General features: G+C 44.0%; 1 protein-coding gene across 1 annotated transcript in view; it reads right to left on the bottom strand.

The window, feature by feature from the left end:
- LOC129519638 (small integral membrane protein 10-like protein 2A) overlaps positions 1 to 15,924 on the bottom strand; it is a 17,240-nt gene extending 1,316 nt beyond the window's left edge. Inside the window, exon 1 of the mRNA XM_055340354.1 lies at positions 15,531 to 15,924. Coding sequence (XP_055196329.1) covers positions 15,531 to 15,716 — 186 coding nt within the window. The 5' untranslated portion in view covers positions 15,717 to 15,924. The remainder of the gene's footprint in view (positions 1 to 15,530) is intronic.

Raw genomic sequence — 15,924 nt, 5'->3', positions numbered from 1 at the left:
GAATCAAGGTCAACTTTATTTATGGATCTAATGCCCACAAAGCCCTTCCAGGAAAAACCAGCATGGAGGGTCCTGGCATGTAACACTGCAGCCTCAGGGTGATAAGGAAGATCACTGGCTGCCATATCAGGAACCTCAGCAAATTCTGGAGCCTTAATAAGGGAAGAATTCACCCGAATTTATAGGTACAAGTAAATATGCTAGAGAAAGGTTCTTGGGCTTAGCTCCCCACTCTCAGACTAGCAAATAATAGAGGCTTTTGAAAGCCCAGTCTGAGATTCTACGTTGAAAACTTCAGGACAGAAGTTGATTTGTGACTTCAATGGTCATTTAAGAGCAAATTCAAGGTGACCAGATGGTTAACACTCTCACTGTACTTGGAACCCTAATGGGACCAGCCTTTTTCTGTGACCAAGAATAATCTTTCTTTGATATCATTATGTCTCCAGTGGGGAAGATGTGTCAGGAAAGGCTGTGAAAGGGCCCTGAGGTTGACAAACCACAAGTTGATTGGGCATGCTGTCCAGTGAGTCCTTGAGTTACCTAAATTTATGGAGCCTTGACCCTCTCTCCAAGCTGCTTTACAACCCTCTGAGTTGTAGGAAATGTGAGAGGAAGGCAAAAGATTTCTCATCCAAAGAAATAAAAATTTTGTCTAGGCAACTGATTATTGCCTGTGATACTGACCAGTTTTATTTTTATTTTTTTTTTACCAGTTTTATACCCATTTGGCATTCCTGATTACGTGTGTGCTTGATTTGTCTAAATTCTCCCTTAAACTGATTCTAACATCTCATTACTTCATTAACTGAGTTAAAAAAAAAAAGAAAAAAGAAAAAGGGCAGCCCCAATGGCGCAGCGGTTTAGCGCCGCCTGCAGCCCGGGGTGTGATCCTGGAGACCAGGGATCGAGTCCCACATCAGGCTCACTGCATGGAGCCTGCCTCTCCCTCTGCCTGTGTCTCTGCCTCTCTCTCTCTCTCTCTCTCTCTCTGGGTCTATGAATAAACAAATAAAATCTTTAAAAAAAAAAAAGGTGACCCGTGTTCTTTCAGAAACCAACCAGGGATGTCTGGGTGGCTCAGCGGTTGGGTAGCTGCCTTCAGCCCGGGGCATGAACCTGGAGTCCTGAGATCGAGTCCCACATTGGGCTCCCTGCATGAAGCCTGCTTCTCTCTCTGCCTGTGTCTCTCCCCCTCTCTGTCTCTCTCTCATAAATAAATAAATAAATAAATAAATAAATAAATAAATAAATAAATAAAATCTTAAATTAAAAAAAAAAAACAGAATCCCAGAGCATTAAACATAAAAATAAAGATATGCATAAACTCTATTTAATAATTTTTCTAAGAGGCCACCTGAAGGAAGAGACATCTAACGAAAAAACACAACTCTGCTGGGAGAAAGGGAGGCTGAAAATGTGGGATGTGAGACAGGAGCCTGGGAGCTCATTTTCCAGAGTAATACACAGACAAAGCCTGAGTGAAGAGTCAGGGAGCAACAAGCATGCAGTTCAGAGACGGAGGAATATGCACAAGGAGAACCAGCTGTAGCTGAGGCCTGGCTGCGGGGACAGAGAGATGGGGGTCAGGAAGCTGCAGTTTCTCTAACTAGGGGAGCTCAGAGACTCCAAGCTAGGTGAGTGTATACGTATTACATTTTTTAAAAAATTGAGACTATACTGAAAGAGAAAAACAAGAATTACTGGAAGCTGACACAGAAGCAAAGTGAGTGAAGGGATGGGGGGCCAGGAAGCCAACCAGGGCTAATGAGAGGCAGTGGCTGCAGCTTGAGGAGTGTGATGACATCCGCGGCGATGCAGAGCCACCAAGGGCTGTTTGGCCAGGTCTGCCCTTTGGATTAATTACCTGGCTGTAGTGTGGTGGCTAGATGGGAAAGGAAGCACATTTCCAATGAGGAGGCTATTACAATGGTACAGGAAAGAAGAGGAGAGACAAAGTATTTTTCCAGTTGGTGGCCAACAGGTTAGAAAGGTGGCTGTCACTTCTGGGTAGCAAAGGCATCATTAACAGAGAACGGAGAGGAGCAGCAGGTCTGGAGGGATGTCAAAAGACTCAGATAGGGACACAGAGAGTTTGGCTGCGGGAACTGGGCATGCATTTTGATTATGAGTAAAGTTGTTAGCTCAAAGAGTGATGTCAGAGTTGGGGACCTAGATTCTGAAGTTACCAGCTTTGGAAAGGTGGATAAAAAGAAGACAGTGGGGTACAGAAGGCCAGGATCTCCAAGATGTAGCGAGGGCTCCCTAGCCACCAAGGAGAAGACTCAGAGCACCTCAGGAAACTCCATGTCACAGATGCCAACAGCATTGAGTGCTTCAGAAAGAGGGTGGTTAGATGTGCTTCTTGCACAAACAACTTAGTTCCAGATAAACTCTAAATGATCTTCTAGTCCAGCAGTTGTTGGGGTGACACTACCTCAAGGAGGGAGAGAATACTAAATCATCTTTGTCTAGTTCATTTTATTTCATTCCTCTTTTAACTTTTTCTGTTTTACAATATATACCGTATTTTGGTGGAGCAAAAGATACAATTTTTTTTTATTTATTCATGAGAGACACACACACACAGAGAGGCAGGGACACAGGCAGAGGGAGAAGCAGGCTCCATGCAAGGAGCCCGATGTGGGACTCGGTCCCGGGTCTCCAGGATCACACCCCGGGCAGCAGGCGGTGCCAAACCGCTGCGCCACCGGGGCTGCCCAAGATACAATTTATAAAAACATACATCTCCGTATATCTGTAGGGCATGCTCAAAACTTTTTACCAATAGAAATGTGACCATTACTCTACAGAACTGATAAAAATGTACCTGAACAGTATAAAGCAATACACAGATGTTAGATGCAATTTTATATCTCACAAATATGAGATCTAACTGACATAACATTATATTAGTTTCAGGTGTACAATATAAAGGTTCAATATTTGTATATACTACAAAATGATTACTCACCATAAGTTGACATCCATCACCACACATAATTACAATTTTTTCTTGTGATGAGAACTTTTATGAGGTGCAATCTTATTTTATTAAGTGTGGATTCTGGCTACAATTCAATACAGCTGACCCTTGAACACATGGTTGTGAACTGCACGGGTCCACTTATATGCATGTCTTTTTCAACAAATACAGTACATCCCGTAAAATGTATTTTCTTTTCCTTTTGATAATAACACTTTCTTTTTTCTATATTATTTTTTCTAAGAATACAGCATATGACACAAAATATATGTTGACTGTTATTGGTAAATTAGATTTTTGAGGAGTCAAAATTTATTTATTTATTTTTTAAAGATTTTATTTATTTATTCATAGAGACACATAGAGAGAATGAGAGGCAGAGACACAGGCAGAGGGAGAAGCAGGCTCCATGCAGAGAGCCTGACACAGGACCTGATCCAGGGTCTCCAGGATCACGCCCTGGGCTGCAGGCAGTGCTAAAACCACTGCACCACCAGGGCTGCCCAGGAGTCAAAATTTATACATGGATTTTCAACTGCACAGGGGTCTGCACTCCTAACACCCACCGTTGTTCAAGGATCAAATGTACTTTCAAAGCTTACCAAGTTGGGGTGCCTGGGTGGCTCAGTTAAGCAGCTGCCTTTGGCTCAAGTCATGACCCCAGTGCCCTGGGATAGAGCCCACCACATCAGACTCCCTGCTCAACAGGGAGTCTGCTTCTCCCTCTGTCCCTCACCCCACTCTTGCTCTTTCATGTGCATGTACTTTCTCTCTCCTCCTCTCTTTCAAATAAGTAAAATCTTCAAAGCTCACTGAGTCAAAAATATAACCAAATTCTCTAGACAGTTTTTTTTTTAAAGATTTTATTTATTTATTCATGAGAGACAGGGGTGGGAGGGAGGCAGAGACATACAGGCAGAGGGAAAGACACAGGCATTTCCTTCCATGCAGGAAGCCTGATGCGGGACTCGATCCCAGGACTCCAGGATCATGCCCTAAACCACTGAGCCATCCAGGGATCCCCTAGATAGTTCTTCCAAGTTAACTTTCCAAAGCACATTCTTTCAAACCTTCTATTTATTTTACCAATTTGAAATGCAGTAAGAATGAACATTTTCCTGAAATGGGAGCATTTTCATATATATATATGTGTGTGTATACCTATTTGTGTATGTGTATATATGTGTGATATATGTGTATATATACATATACATATATATATATATATACATATATCAATCCCAGGTCCCTGAGACTTAAGGCAAATGCTTAAGCAACTGAGCCACCCAGGAGCCTCTCAAATGTTTTTTAATACATATTAACATAGTTTTTTTAAAAAAACTTTTTTTAAGATTTATTAATGAGAAACACACACAGAGAGAGGCAGAGACATAGGCAGAGGGCGAAGCAGGCTCAATGCAGGGAGCCCGATGTGGGACTCAATCCCGGGACTCCAGGATCAGGCCCTGGGCTGAAGGCAGCGCTAAACCACTGAGCCACCCCGGCTGCCCAGTTTTTTTTTTTTTTTTAATTATTATGAGAAACATGTCATTTAATAGGGGTCAACTCTCAAGAAAATTAGTTTCTAATCACTTTTAGTACATCCTTGTATAAAAACTTAGAGCAGTTCAGAAAGATGAAGAATTTCCAGAATTGTGTTAAAATTTAAGCTAAGCTACCATTAATATAATCATGTATTTAGTAATGTTAGAATACATTGTCCTGAAAATCTAGTTCTTCAGTAAATTCAGTAATAAACTGTGTATTTAATCTCTTGACAAAAATACTTTAGGTCAGTGAAAACATTTTGGCTCTGATCCCTCAACCAGTTAACGAAAACTTCTAATACTAGACATATACATTATTTTTTGAGAGCCAGCAGTAACTTTCAAATAATTTCTAAACAAGCGAAATATTTTTTATTGAAGTATAGCTGACAATATTTCAAGTGTACAACAAAATGATTCAACCCTATAAATTATGCTCTGCTCCCCGCAAGCGTAGCTACCATCTGTCGCCATACGACACTATTATGATACCACTGACTGTATTCTTTATGCTGTCCCTTCCATGCCTTTGACTTATCATTCCATAACTGAAAGCCTATATACCCTTCCACTCTCCTACATCCATTTTTCCCATCCTCCCACCAACCACCTCTGGCACCCATCAGTGTGTTCTCCGTATTTTTGGGTTTCTTTTTTGGTTTGTTCATCTGTTTTGGTTTTTAGATTCCACACTTAAGTGAAATCATATGGTATTTGTCTTTGTGAAATATTTTTATAACTCTTCCCACTCTAATACATATATAGGTACATTACATTGTACTCAATACGCATAATTATATCATTAACTGTCCTTGGCCCTAGAAATCTCATCTTCTGCGCACCCCCCTCCTCGCCCCGTGTTAAGTCTACAAAATAAGCAGCATAAACTCTGGCAAATAAACTTATCCACCGACACTGAAACAACAGAGTGAAGAAAGGAGTCTGTTTTGAAGTTCAAGAGTATCATCCAGGAAAAAAAAAAGTGTAGTACTGGGAGTAAATTCCTGAATATACTCCCTCACCCCACATCCCCCACCCCCCAAAAAAGATGACAAAGGTTGAAAATGGAACCACAAGACCAGAGGGGTGATGTGCAGAGGGAAACAAGATTATCTAGGTGTGTCCATGATCTCTAGTGCAGATATGAAAAATCATCCTCCACAAAAATCCCTGCCTGCTGGAGGCAGCTGACCTGCTGCATAACAATAGGCCTGACCCAATTAGGCAGCTGCTGCCCTCTTGGACTGCTGTCATCCTACCTTCTCTAACCTGAGCTATTAATGGCCTCAGGGACCTGACAGTCTGGATACCACTGCTCTCTAAACTAAAAATATCCTGGCCTCTATGCTTCTGAAAGCCAGCTGGCAAGGCTATTCCCAAAGGGGGCTGGGAAGACAACACAGCTCAAAGAGCAGGGTCAGAACAATGGGCTTGCTGTGGAGTCTCACCTTACAATGGCTCACAAACATGCTCCAGGCCCATCCCAGCCTCTCTTGGCTTCCAGAGCTTCCAGGCATGAACATCAGTATTTAACATCTCTGTGCTCATGACTAAAGCATGACTGAGGAGATGGCCCACATTCCTCAAATTACTACCAGCATAGGGATGCCTGGTTGGCACAGTCTGTAGAGCACACAACTCTTGATCTCAGGGTCGTGAGTTCAAGCTCCATGTTGAGTGTAGACATTACTTAATAGAAAAAAAAAAAAAAACTGTAAAAGGGGTGCCTGGATGGCTCAGTGGCTAAGTATCTGCTTTTGGCTCAATTCGTGATCCTGGGGTCCTGGAATCGAGTCCCATATCAGGCTCCCTGTGAAGAGCCTGCTTCTCCCTCTGCCTATGTCTCTGCCTCTGTGTGTCTCTCATGAATAAATAAAATCTAAAAAAACAAAGAAAAAAAACAAAACAAAAAACCTGTAAAAAAAGATATGGTGCTCCCCAGCTCAGAGGATGAGAAAGAGGAACAACTCATCATCTCCAGATTAAGCTGAATCATAACCACAGGAAACACTAATAGTACAGAGTTCCTGTTACTAATCTTTCAGTACATCCAAATCGTATCTGCCCTTAAAAAGCCAGTCATGCAGCTCTGGCTAGGCACCACCCGGTTTCCTCCTTCTTTTAACTTGACAGCCAAAGGTGAGCTCAGACATTGGGGGCCTCAGGCAATTCTCTGTCCTCTGCATGCTGTGAGGGTGTGAAAGCACCTAGCATCTTCTCTGACAGGCCATAAACAGCAACTATCATTGTCAAGAGTGTTTTAGGGAATGAACAACAAAATGCAGGCTGAGGGGTTCTATAAAGCAGAAGACATGGGAGTGACCACTGGGTGGTAACATGGATGTGACTTCAATGCAGACCGTGTGTTTCCATGGAGGGGTAGAAGCCAAGGCCCAGGGGGCAGTGGCCTACCAGTGAATGGGGAGCACCGAGAGGTAGGTATCTCCTGCATCACTGGAGAAAACACATGGTACAAGAACCCCAGTGGAGGGCAAATTGGGCTTTTAAATTAAAAATTTACAAATGCAAATAACCTTTCCTTCGGGATTTTACGCCTATGATTTTCTGCTACAGATTCAATCAGCAAGTGTTCATTGAGCTCCTGCCCTGGGCCAGGCACTATTCTAGGCACTGGTGTTAGGACAAACAGGGCTCTTCTTCTTGAAGCTTACTTTCTAGTTAACATACACTCAAGGACTAGCTATTCACACAGTTTTCATGGCAGCGCAACTTATTATAGAAAATTTAGGGATCCCTGGGTGGCGCAGCGGTTTGGCGCCTGCCTTTGGCCCAGGGCGTGATCCTGGAGACCCGGGATTGAATCCCGGTGCATGGAGCCTGCTTCTCCCTCTGCCTATGTCTCTGCCTCTCTATCATAAATAAATAAAAAAAAAGAAAATTTATAGAAAATTTATATTAATATATATATTATCTACATATATGTGTCTATGTGTGTATATGTTGTTTTATATATTATAGAAAATTTATAATATATATATTATCTACATATATATGTGTGTCTGTGTGTGTGTGTGTGTGTATGTATGTTGTTTTTACCAAGATAAAATAAGTTTAATTCCTCATAGCCTATGAGTTGGGAAGGCCTTCTAACTAGGACAAACTCAAAAATCAGAAAAGATTGTTACATTTGACCACATAAAAATAAACTTTGGGGGTGCCTGGCTGGCTCAGTCAGTAGAATATGCCACTCTTGATCTCAAGGTTGAGAGTTCAAGTCCCATATGGGGTGTAGAGAGAGAAAGAAAGATTAAAAAAAAAAAAGTAAACTTCAGTATGTCAACTAACTATACCCATAATCAAAGTCAAAACATAATAACTAAACAAAAACCCAAACTTTTTAAACTCTAACAGATACAAGGCTCTAAGAAATTAAGACAACAGAAAAAAGGGCAAAAAACAAGGGTAGTTCACAAAAAAAGAAATGTGACAAGTCTTTCTGTGACACTATGTCCTTTAAGGAAGGTGTGTTGGCTCAAACACCAGAATACAGCCACATCCCAACCACTCCCGGTATCACCCCTGCTGCCACCTTGATCAGGAGCCACCACGATTTCCTCCCTCCTGAATTCCTGAGTATCTCCCTGCTTCTCCCCTCAATTCTGAAGTGAAGAAAGAGTGATCCTATTGAAATGGTTAAACATAGGATTACCCTAGGAGCCAGCAATTCCACTCCTAGGTAATATCTAAGAGAAATGAAAACATGCCCAAACACAAACCCTATATGTGAATGTTCCTGGCAGCATTACTCATAGTAGCCAAAAAGTGAGAACAGCCTGAATGTCCAACTGACAGATATAAAAGAAGAGGCTAAGGAAGTGTCACAGATTGGAGATGTGTCATCTAGTAGTGCCAGGTCCTGAAAGAGAAAAATCACAGTGGGAAAAACCGGTGAAATCCAAATGTATGGAACTGATGCTCATCTCTTAGTTTTCAGCTGTGCTATGGTACAGTTAGCCTCCAACAGAAGGCGGGTGAAGGGTCTATGGGAACTCTCTGTACAATTTTTGCAACTTTTCTCTAAGTTGAATCATTTCAAAGCAAAAGTAACAACAAAAAAGTAACAACAAAAAAGTAATCCATTCTGGCTGAGATTTAAAAAAAAAAAGAAATCCAGTGTGGGGTGAGGAGATGAAGATGGTGTAGGCTTGAGGAAATAGATAAAACAAGATTAACAAAGAGTTGATCCTTACTGAAAAGGGGTGATGGAGACATAGATGTGTGTGTATATATGTGTGTGTGTATGAGTTTATTATACTACTCTATTTTGGGGTACATTTGAATATTCCAACAAAACTTTAAAAAAAATCCTTTAAAAAAGTAAATCACATTAAGTTCCATCTTATTTTTTTAAAAAAGATTTTATTTATTAATGAGACACAGAGAGAGGGGCAGAGACACAGGCAGAGGGAGAAGCAGGCTCCATGCATGTAGCCCGACGTGGGACTCGATCCCGGGTCTCCAGGATCAGGCCCTGGGCCAAAGGTGGTGCTAAACCATTGAGTCACCTGGGCTGCCCCTAAGTCCCATCTTAGTGAAATATTTCCCACTTTACTCAAGAGTACAAGCCAAAGTCCTTATGAAGGTAGGAGCCACCATCCCGTGTTTCCCCTGTCCCCCCAGTTGGTTACTGTGATCATGTAAGAACAGAAACTCAGCGGGGGGCGATTGGCTGGCTCAGTTAGGAGAGCTTGTGTCTTTTCCCCCTAAAGATTTATTTTTTAAAATATTTTATTTATTTATTTGAGACACACATAGAGAGAGAGGCAGAGACAGAAGCAGGCTCCGTGCAGGGAGCCTGATACGGGACTCGATCCCAGGGATCCCAGCCAAGCCCACGCCTTGGGCTGAAGGTAGGCACTAAATTGCAGAGGCACCTAGGTATCCCCCTCCAAAGATTTATTTCTGAGAGAGGAGGAGCACTCACAAGCCTATGAATGGAGGGAGGGGGAGAGGGAGAGAGAATCTCAAACAGACGCTGCACTTTTCCACGTGAAAGCAATTCATTTTTTTTTTTAATTTTTATTTATTTATGATAGAGAGAGAGAGAGAGAGAGAGGCAGAGACACAAGCAGAGGGAGAAGCAGGCTCCATGCACCGGGAGCCCAACGTGGGATTCGATCCTGGGTCTCCAGGATCGCGCCCTGGGCCAAAGGCAGGAGCCAAACCGCTGCGCCACCCAGGGATCCCGCAATTCATTTTTATTGGCCCTTATAAAATCATCAGAAGGTGCTATGGTCTGAATGTGTGTCCCCCCAAAATTCATATGCTGAAACCCTAACCTAAATATGGTGGTCTTAGGAGGTTGAAGCCTCTGGGAAGTGTGTAGGTCTTGAGAGTAGAGCCTTCATAAATGGGATTAGCGTTCTTAAAAAGTGGCCCACAGAAATCCCAAGCCTCTTCGACTATGAGAGGACAAGCAAGAAGGCACCAGCTAGGAATCAGAACTCTCACAAGGGCTTGGCTCTGCTGGTGTCTTGATCTTGGACTTCCCAGACTCCAGAACTGTAAGAAATAAATGTGCGTTGTTTATAAGCTGCCCTGTCTGTGGAAGTAAAGAACCACTGGCCCTTCTCTACAGATCATTTGAGAAGCAAGGCCTACGCTCTCTCCTGACTCAGCAGCACTCTCCCCGGGTACCAACAAACACATTTATGAAAAAATAGTTTTTAACCTTTTCTTCACTTTATATATGGTTGGTATCTTTTAACATTAGTACATAGAGATCTAACATGCACACTTTAATATCTGCTTGGCCCACTATAGGACTTTTTGTAAGACTTTTTTTTTTTTTTTATGATAGTCACACAGAGAGAGAGAGAGAGAGGCAGAGACACAGGCAGAGGGAGAAGCAGGCTCCATGCACCGGGAGCCTGACGTGGGATTCGATCCCGGGTCTCCAGGATCGCGCCCTGGGCCAAAGGCAGGCGCCAAACCGCTGCGCCACCCAGGGATCCCACTTTTTGTAAGACTTGAAACAACCTGGGATGCCTGGGTGGCTCAGCGGTTAAGCATCTTGCCTTCATCGGCTCAGGGCGTGATCCTGGAGTCCTGGGATCAAGTCTTGCATCAGGTTCCCTGCATGGAGTCTGCTTCTCCCTCTGCCTATGTCTCTGCCTCTGTGTCTCTCATGAATAAATAAAATCTTTTTTTAAAAAAAGGCTTAAAACAACCTGATTCATGGATACAGGTGTTCACTGTACAATAAAATTTTATACAGGTTGAAAAATTTTCAAAATTTATTAAAAAAAACCATGATGAAAGCATTCACTTGAATGTAAAGATTCTATAGTATTGTTATATTTCCTGAATGTTTGGTACTTACCATCTCAAAGTATAGTTGTTCCCTATACAATTGTTCCTATAAAACAAATTCCTGAGCTGATGCTTTTGGCTTGACTAAGATTTCACAAAGCTTATAAGCTTTTACATTATCTTAATGATCTATAATTTCCCCCAATCAAGCAACAGAATAACACACATCTCAAGCTTCATGTGACCCTGCAACTAGGATCTTGGGATCTTTACTACTTTTTGAAATTGTTTGGATATAAGATCATGTAATCAGAGTCAAAGCCAAAGTTCTTCCAATGCTCCTTACCCCCCCAGTTCAAATCTCCAGCCACCTTCTTCATGGACCAGCCTCCTGCTGTTCTGGAAAATACCAGGCTTGCACCAGCTATATAGGGCCTTCTCTGCACAGAACAAGATACTCTTCTTACCCAAACATCTCCCCATCTCCAAGGCTAAAGCCCTCACCACTAAGGTTTTGTTCAAATGCCACCTAATTAATGAAGCCCTTCTGCTCTATTTAGAATGGCAACCAGCTCTCCCTACCTACACTACTGAACTCTTTACCCAATTAGAATGAACGAATATAGATTTTCAAGTGATAGGCAAACACGATAAAACAGGGAGCTGTGAATTTAAAAAGTCTATCAGAAATGACACTATGATAGAGCAGTCAGAAGCGAGGAAAAGAGGGGTCACAGGGAGGGAGGAACCAAAGGAAGCTTCCTGGGCCTAGTCAGCACAGACCATCCATGCCAAGGAAGACACTGCTCAGTGTGACATCTACCTTCACCATGTCTTTTCTCTTTTTTGAGGCCTTCTCTTTTTTTTTTTTTTCCTTGGGGGTGGGGGTGGGCAGAGGGAGAGAGGCTCCATGCCCAGTGCAGGGCTCAATCTCACCATCCTGAGATCATGACATCAGCTGAAATCAAGAGTCCAGATGCTTAACCGACTGAGCCACCCAGGCTCCCTGAGGTCTTCTCTTTTAATTTTAAGAATCAAGGTGAACTGGGCCTAAGATACTGGATTCTTCTCGTGGGCGGCATAACAGAAAAATTGGAAGCATAAATGGTTATATAGGTTCTCAGTATAATCTATCATTTTGCCTTTACTAATTTTAATTTAGTATTTCTTACAGATTCTCATTTTTCTACTCCTGTGTTTCAGAGTCTGTATAAGTAGGATGCTAAGGACTCCAGTAGATTAAGGCTTGCTTGTGAACAATATATTTTTTTAAAGATTTTATTTATTTATTCATGAGAGACACACAGAGAGAGAGGCAGAGACACAGGCAGAGGGAGAAGTAGGCTCCATGCAGGAAGACTGACGTAGGACTTGATCCTGAGACTCCAGGATCACGCCCTGGGCCGAAGGCAGGCACTAAACCCCTAAGCCACCCAGGGATCCCCAAAACAACTTTTTTCTTAAGCTTGCAAACTATATTTTAAAATCATAGGGCAGCCCAGGTGGCCCAGGATTGAGTCCCGCGTTGGGCTCCCTGGGTGGAGCCTGCTTCTCCCTTTGCCTGTGTCTCTGCCTCTCTGTGTGTCTCTCATGAATAAATAAAATCTTAAAAAATAAAATAAAATCATAAAGCTCCTCAGTTTACAAAGCCCTTTTGCACCTATTTTCTCATGTAATCATCTTGCATATTAAAGAGGTATCAACCTCCTGGAAAGGTCTCACTACCCTACAAATGATGCAGGGCCCTAAGCAAACATGTGGGCCAAAGCATCCTTTACTATGGCACCCGTCACGAAGAGGGTAGGGACAGTGTGCTGAGTAAAAAGGCGGCGACCCATAGCTGTCCTCTCTCTCAGATTCTATTTCCCACAGCACTTCCCTTTACAAGAGGCCAGAGTAATTAAACCCTTAAGTCAGGTTAATTTAATTAGTGATTTTCCACAAATGAACAGAAACTCTAAACCTGCAGGGGCATTTAAAGTAGATTAACTATCCTAGTAAAGGAGAGAGAGACCCTGCTCCCATACGCTCCCCATCAGCACGTGAAATGACTGCCACCACACCTGATTAAGCCTGAGATCGAACCTGAAATACTCACACAGGTCTTAGCTCGCCCCCAACGTACTGGGTGGCCACTTTGTGACTCCCTTGCCCCCATCTCACCCTTGAACTGAATGACAAGCCCACACTCCACTCCTACAGCTCAGCTCTTGGGCTTCTCTACAGCTGCACCTGGACTATCCATGCCATGTCATCCACCACGGTGTTTTAGGCTTGGTATGTACTGAGCCCTTCTGAATGCCCAAACCACTCCAAATAGAGTTAATCTGTCTCCTCCTAAATACATATACTCTCAATCATTACAGTACAGATTCCTTGTAATAAAATTTGTACTTAAACAACAGTTCCTGAGATTCTCAAACAACTACAAACAATTGTGAGATTTGGAAACCCTAAGCATATTAGAAATGGGAGTCCTTTATTCCTTATTGCTTAGTACAAGCAAGCCTTCAGTACTCTCGAAATGAGAGGAAGCGCAAGATCATATAGATATTTTGATCATTGCAAGGCCTCTCTGAAATCAGAACTGAAGTGAGACTGTACCAGCATTCAAAGATTCAAAGAAAGAACAGCCTGTGCAAATGCCCAGGGGCAAAAAGGGGTTTGGTGTGTGCAGACAGGAGTAAAGAAACTGAAAGAACAGTAAACAAGACGCAACTCAAGTAAGTTAGAGGTAGGCAAAAGCCAGATCTGCCGAATAAAAATATGTGAATTGCATTCTATGTGCAATGAGGAGCAGTTTTACTCTCTTGTTTTATGGGAAATGACACTTATGTAAAAAAACAAAAAACAAAACAAAACAAAAAAAACTACTGCCCAGTGCAAAACAGATGATCCAGGTGAGTGGTCATGGTAGTTTGGAGTAGAGGGTAGTCATACGCAGATAAGCGGACACGTGACAGAAGTGATTTCTTTAATGGTACAAAATGTGGTATTTTTTTTTTCAAAACGTGATAATTCTTAACAACATTACGTACTAGGTTATCTCTTATAGTTCTTGTAATTCAACATGTGACTGCAAAACATTAACGCAATTCTAAACAAATCGTTCCAAAGTAGGAGTTGGGGGCAGGGGGGAGGCACGGGGAGGGTGTGTATCAAATATAGCCTGCTAACATGTTGTTTTGGCCAAGTTTACTTTTTTAGAATTTGAGTTAATTTGGTATCTAAAAATCAGTATTTCCAATTTCTCTTCAAAATCACTGTATCTGGCAACCGACCATTGGCTAGTGGCAACTGGCTAGAGCACAAGCTTTCTAGTTTACCCCAACCCCCACATCCTGTACCCTTTACTCATTCATATCACCTGCTGGAAAGATATTTCCGTTTTCCACTCTTCCAGTCTGGTACCGTAACTTAGGTGTGCCACAGGCCCTTGTTCATGTAAAAACATCCCAATTCGGATCTTGACATAGGCAGAGTCATCTCATCTTACCTTAACACACAATATTTTTTTTTAATTTTATTTATTTATTTATGACAGTCAGAGAGAGAGAGAGAGAGAGAGAGAGAGAGAGAGAGAGGCAGAGACACAGGCAGAGGGAGAAGCAGGATCCATGCACCGGGAGCCTGACGTGGGACTCGATCCCGGGTCTCCAGGATCGCGCCCTGGGCCAAAGGCAGGCGCCAAACCCCTGCGTCACCCAGGGATCCCCTTAACACACAATATTGATCACTAATTGGTTTTAAGTAGCCTGCCATCACCAGTGATAGACACCAAAATGTTAAGGTCCAGGCAGCGACAATTCCATTCTGATACAACCAAACCAGAGAGGACCAAAAAACGACAACACCTGCATGGTCTCAACATGCCTGATCCTACCAGTCAGACTTTCTCATTTTGCACACCAGGGAGCAACGCAAGTACTGTTAGACTGCAAGCTCCATCAAATGGATGTCCCTCCTCCATCAAAGCCTATGCCAGGCACTCCAAAATGTGTAAATGTAATCCAAGAGGTGCTCAGCATCTGGCCATCTATGACACACTTGTAAAGGAACATTCTCAATCTGACGACTTTTCATCCCACTAGAAAGGGGCATCTGTAATTCAAGGGATGCAGAAATGTCATTTACAGTGATCTCCAGGGTGCTGGGTGTGTGAGCGCCTACTATTCCACGCCTGAACAGTGTCGACGCTCTGAAACCTCTTGCGTCTCTACCTCTTCCACTTCATTTTCCCCTCTTCACGAACCTCACCCCACTTTCACTCCGACCAGAATAAATAAGACACCTCTATCAAAACACTGACCCGTTTTAAGTTTCCAAAATAATTTTTTGAACATTTGTAAAGTTCGGGAACTAGCAAAGTCAACCAAAACCCAACCACTTATAACGGGGGGCGGGGGGCGCGCAAAATTTCCTCTTCACGGCCTTTCCAGCGGTGCCAGCATCCACCATCCCCGCGGACCCCCCCACCCCCACGCCCCAGCTGTAGGTCCTCGGCCCCGGGTCACGCCGCTCCACCCCGCCCCCAGTCTCGTTTGCAGAACGGAGACAACAATAACCTCAGCGGGTTTTCCTCCCGTGGGGCTGCAGGAAACATGCTCGTCGCCTGGCATACACTGAGCGTCCAGCTGGGCAGCTCCTGTCAGCATCCTTGCCGTCCCGGGGCGGGGTGGGCCGGGCCGCGCTGGGCTGACAGGCGCTCGGGGAAGGTCACTCACCTGCAGGCGGACGTTGAGCATCATCGAAGCCACGATGTAAAGGTACGGGAAGTTGATGCGCAGCCGCCAGGCCAGGTCGAAGAAGATGAGCAGCGTGCGAGTCAGCCCCTTGCAGAAGACCCCATAGGAGCGGGCGGCGGCCGAGCGCGAAAGGCGGACAGCCAGGCCGGACAGAGCCGCCGCCATATAGACCGGCGCCCGCCGCCCGCCCGCCGCGCACCGACCGGCCGCGGACCCGGGCCGCCCGGCGCTCAGAAGCCCGCCCCCGCCCCTCGGCGCCGCGTCGCCCCCGGGCCTCCGCCCCGGCCGCTGGGCCGCGCTCCGCGCGCTGAGGGAGCTAGGGAGGCGGCGGCTGCGAGGCCGGGGGCGGGCGGGCCGGCTGTGGGGAGGAGAG

The sequence above is a fragment of the Nyctereutes procyonoides genome, unplaced genomic scaffold (genome assembly GCF_905146905.1).
Source record: "Nyctereutes procyonoides isolate TBG_1078 unplaced genomic scaffold, NYPRO_anot_genome, whole genome shotgun sequence".
In the NCBI taxonomy this organism is placed as follows: Eukaryota; Metazoa; Chordata; class Mammalia; order Carnivora; family Canidae; genus Nyctereutes; species Nyctereutes procyonoides.
This window is presented reverse-complemented; position numbering and strand designations above follow the sequence as displayed.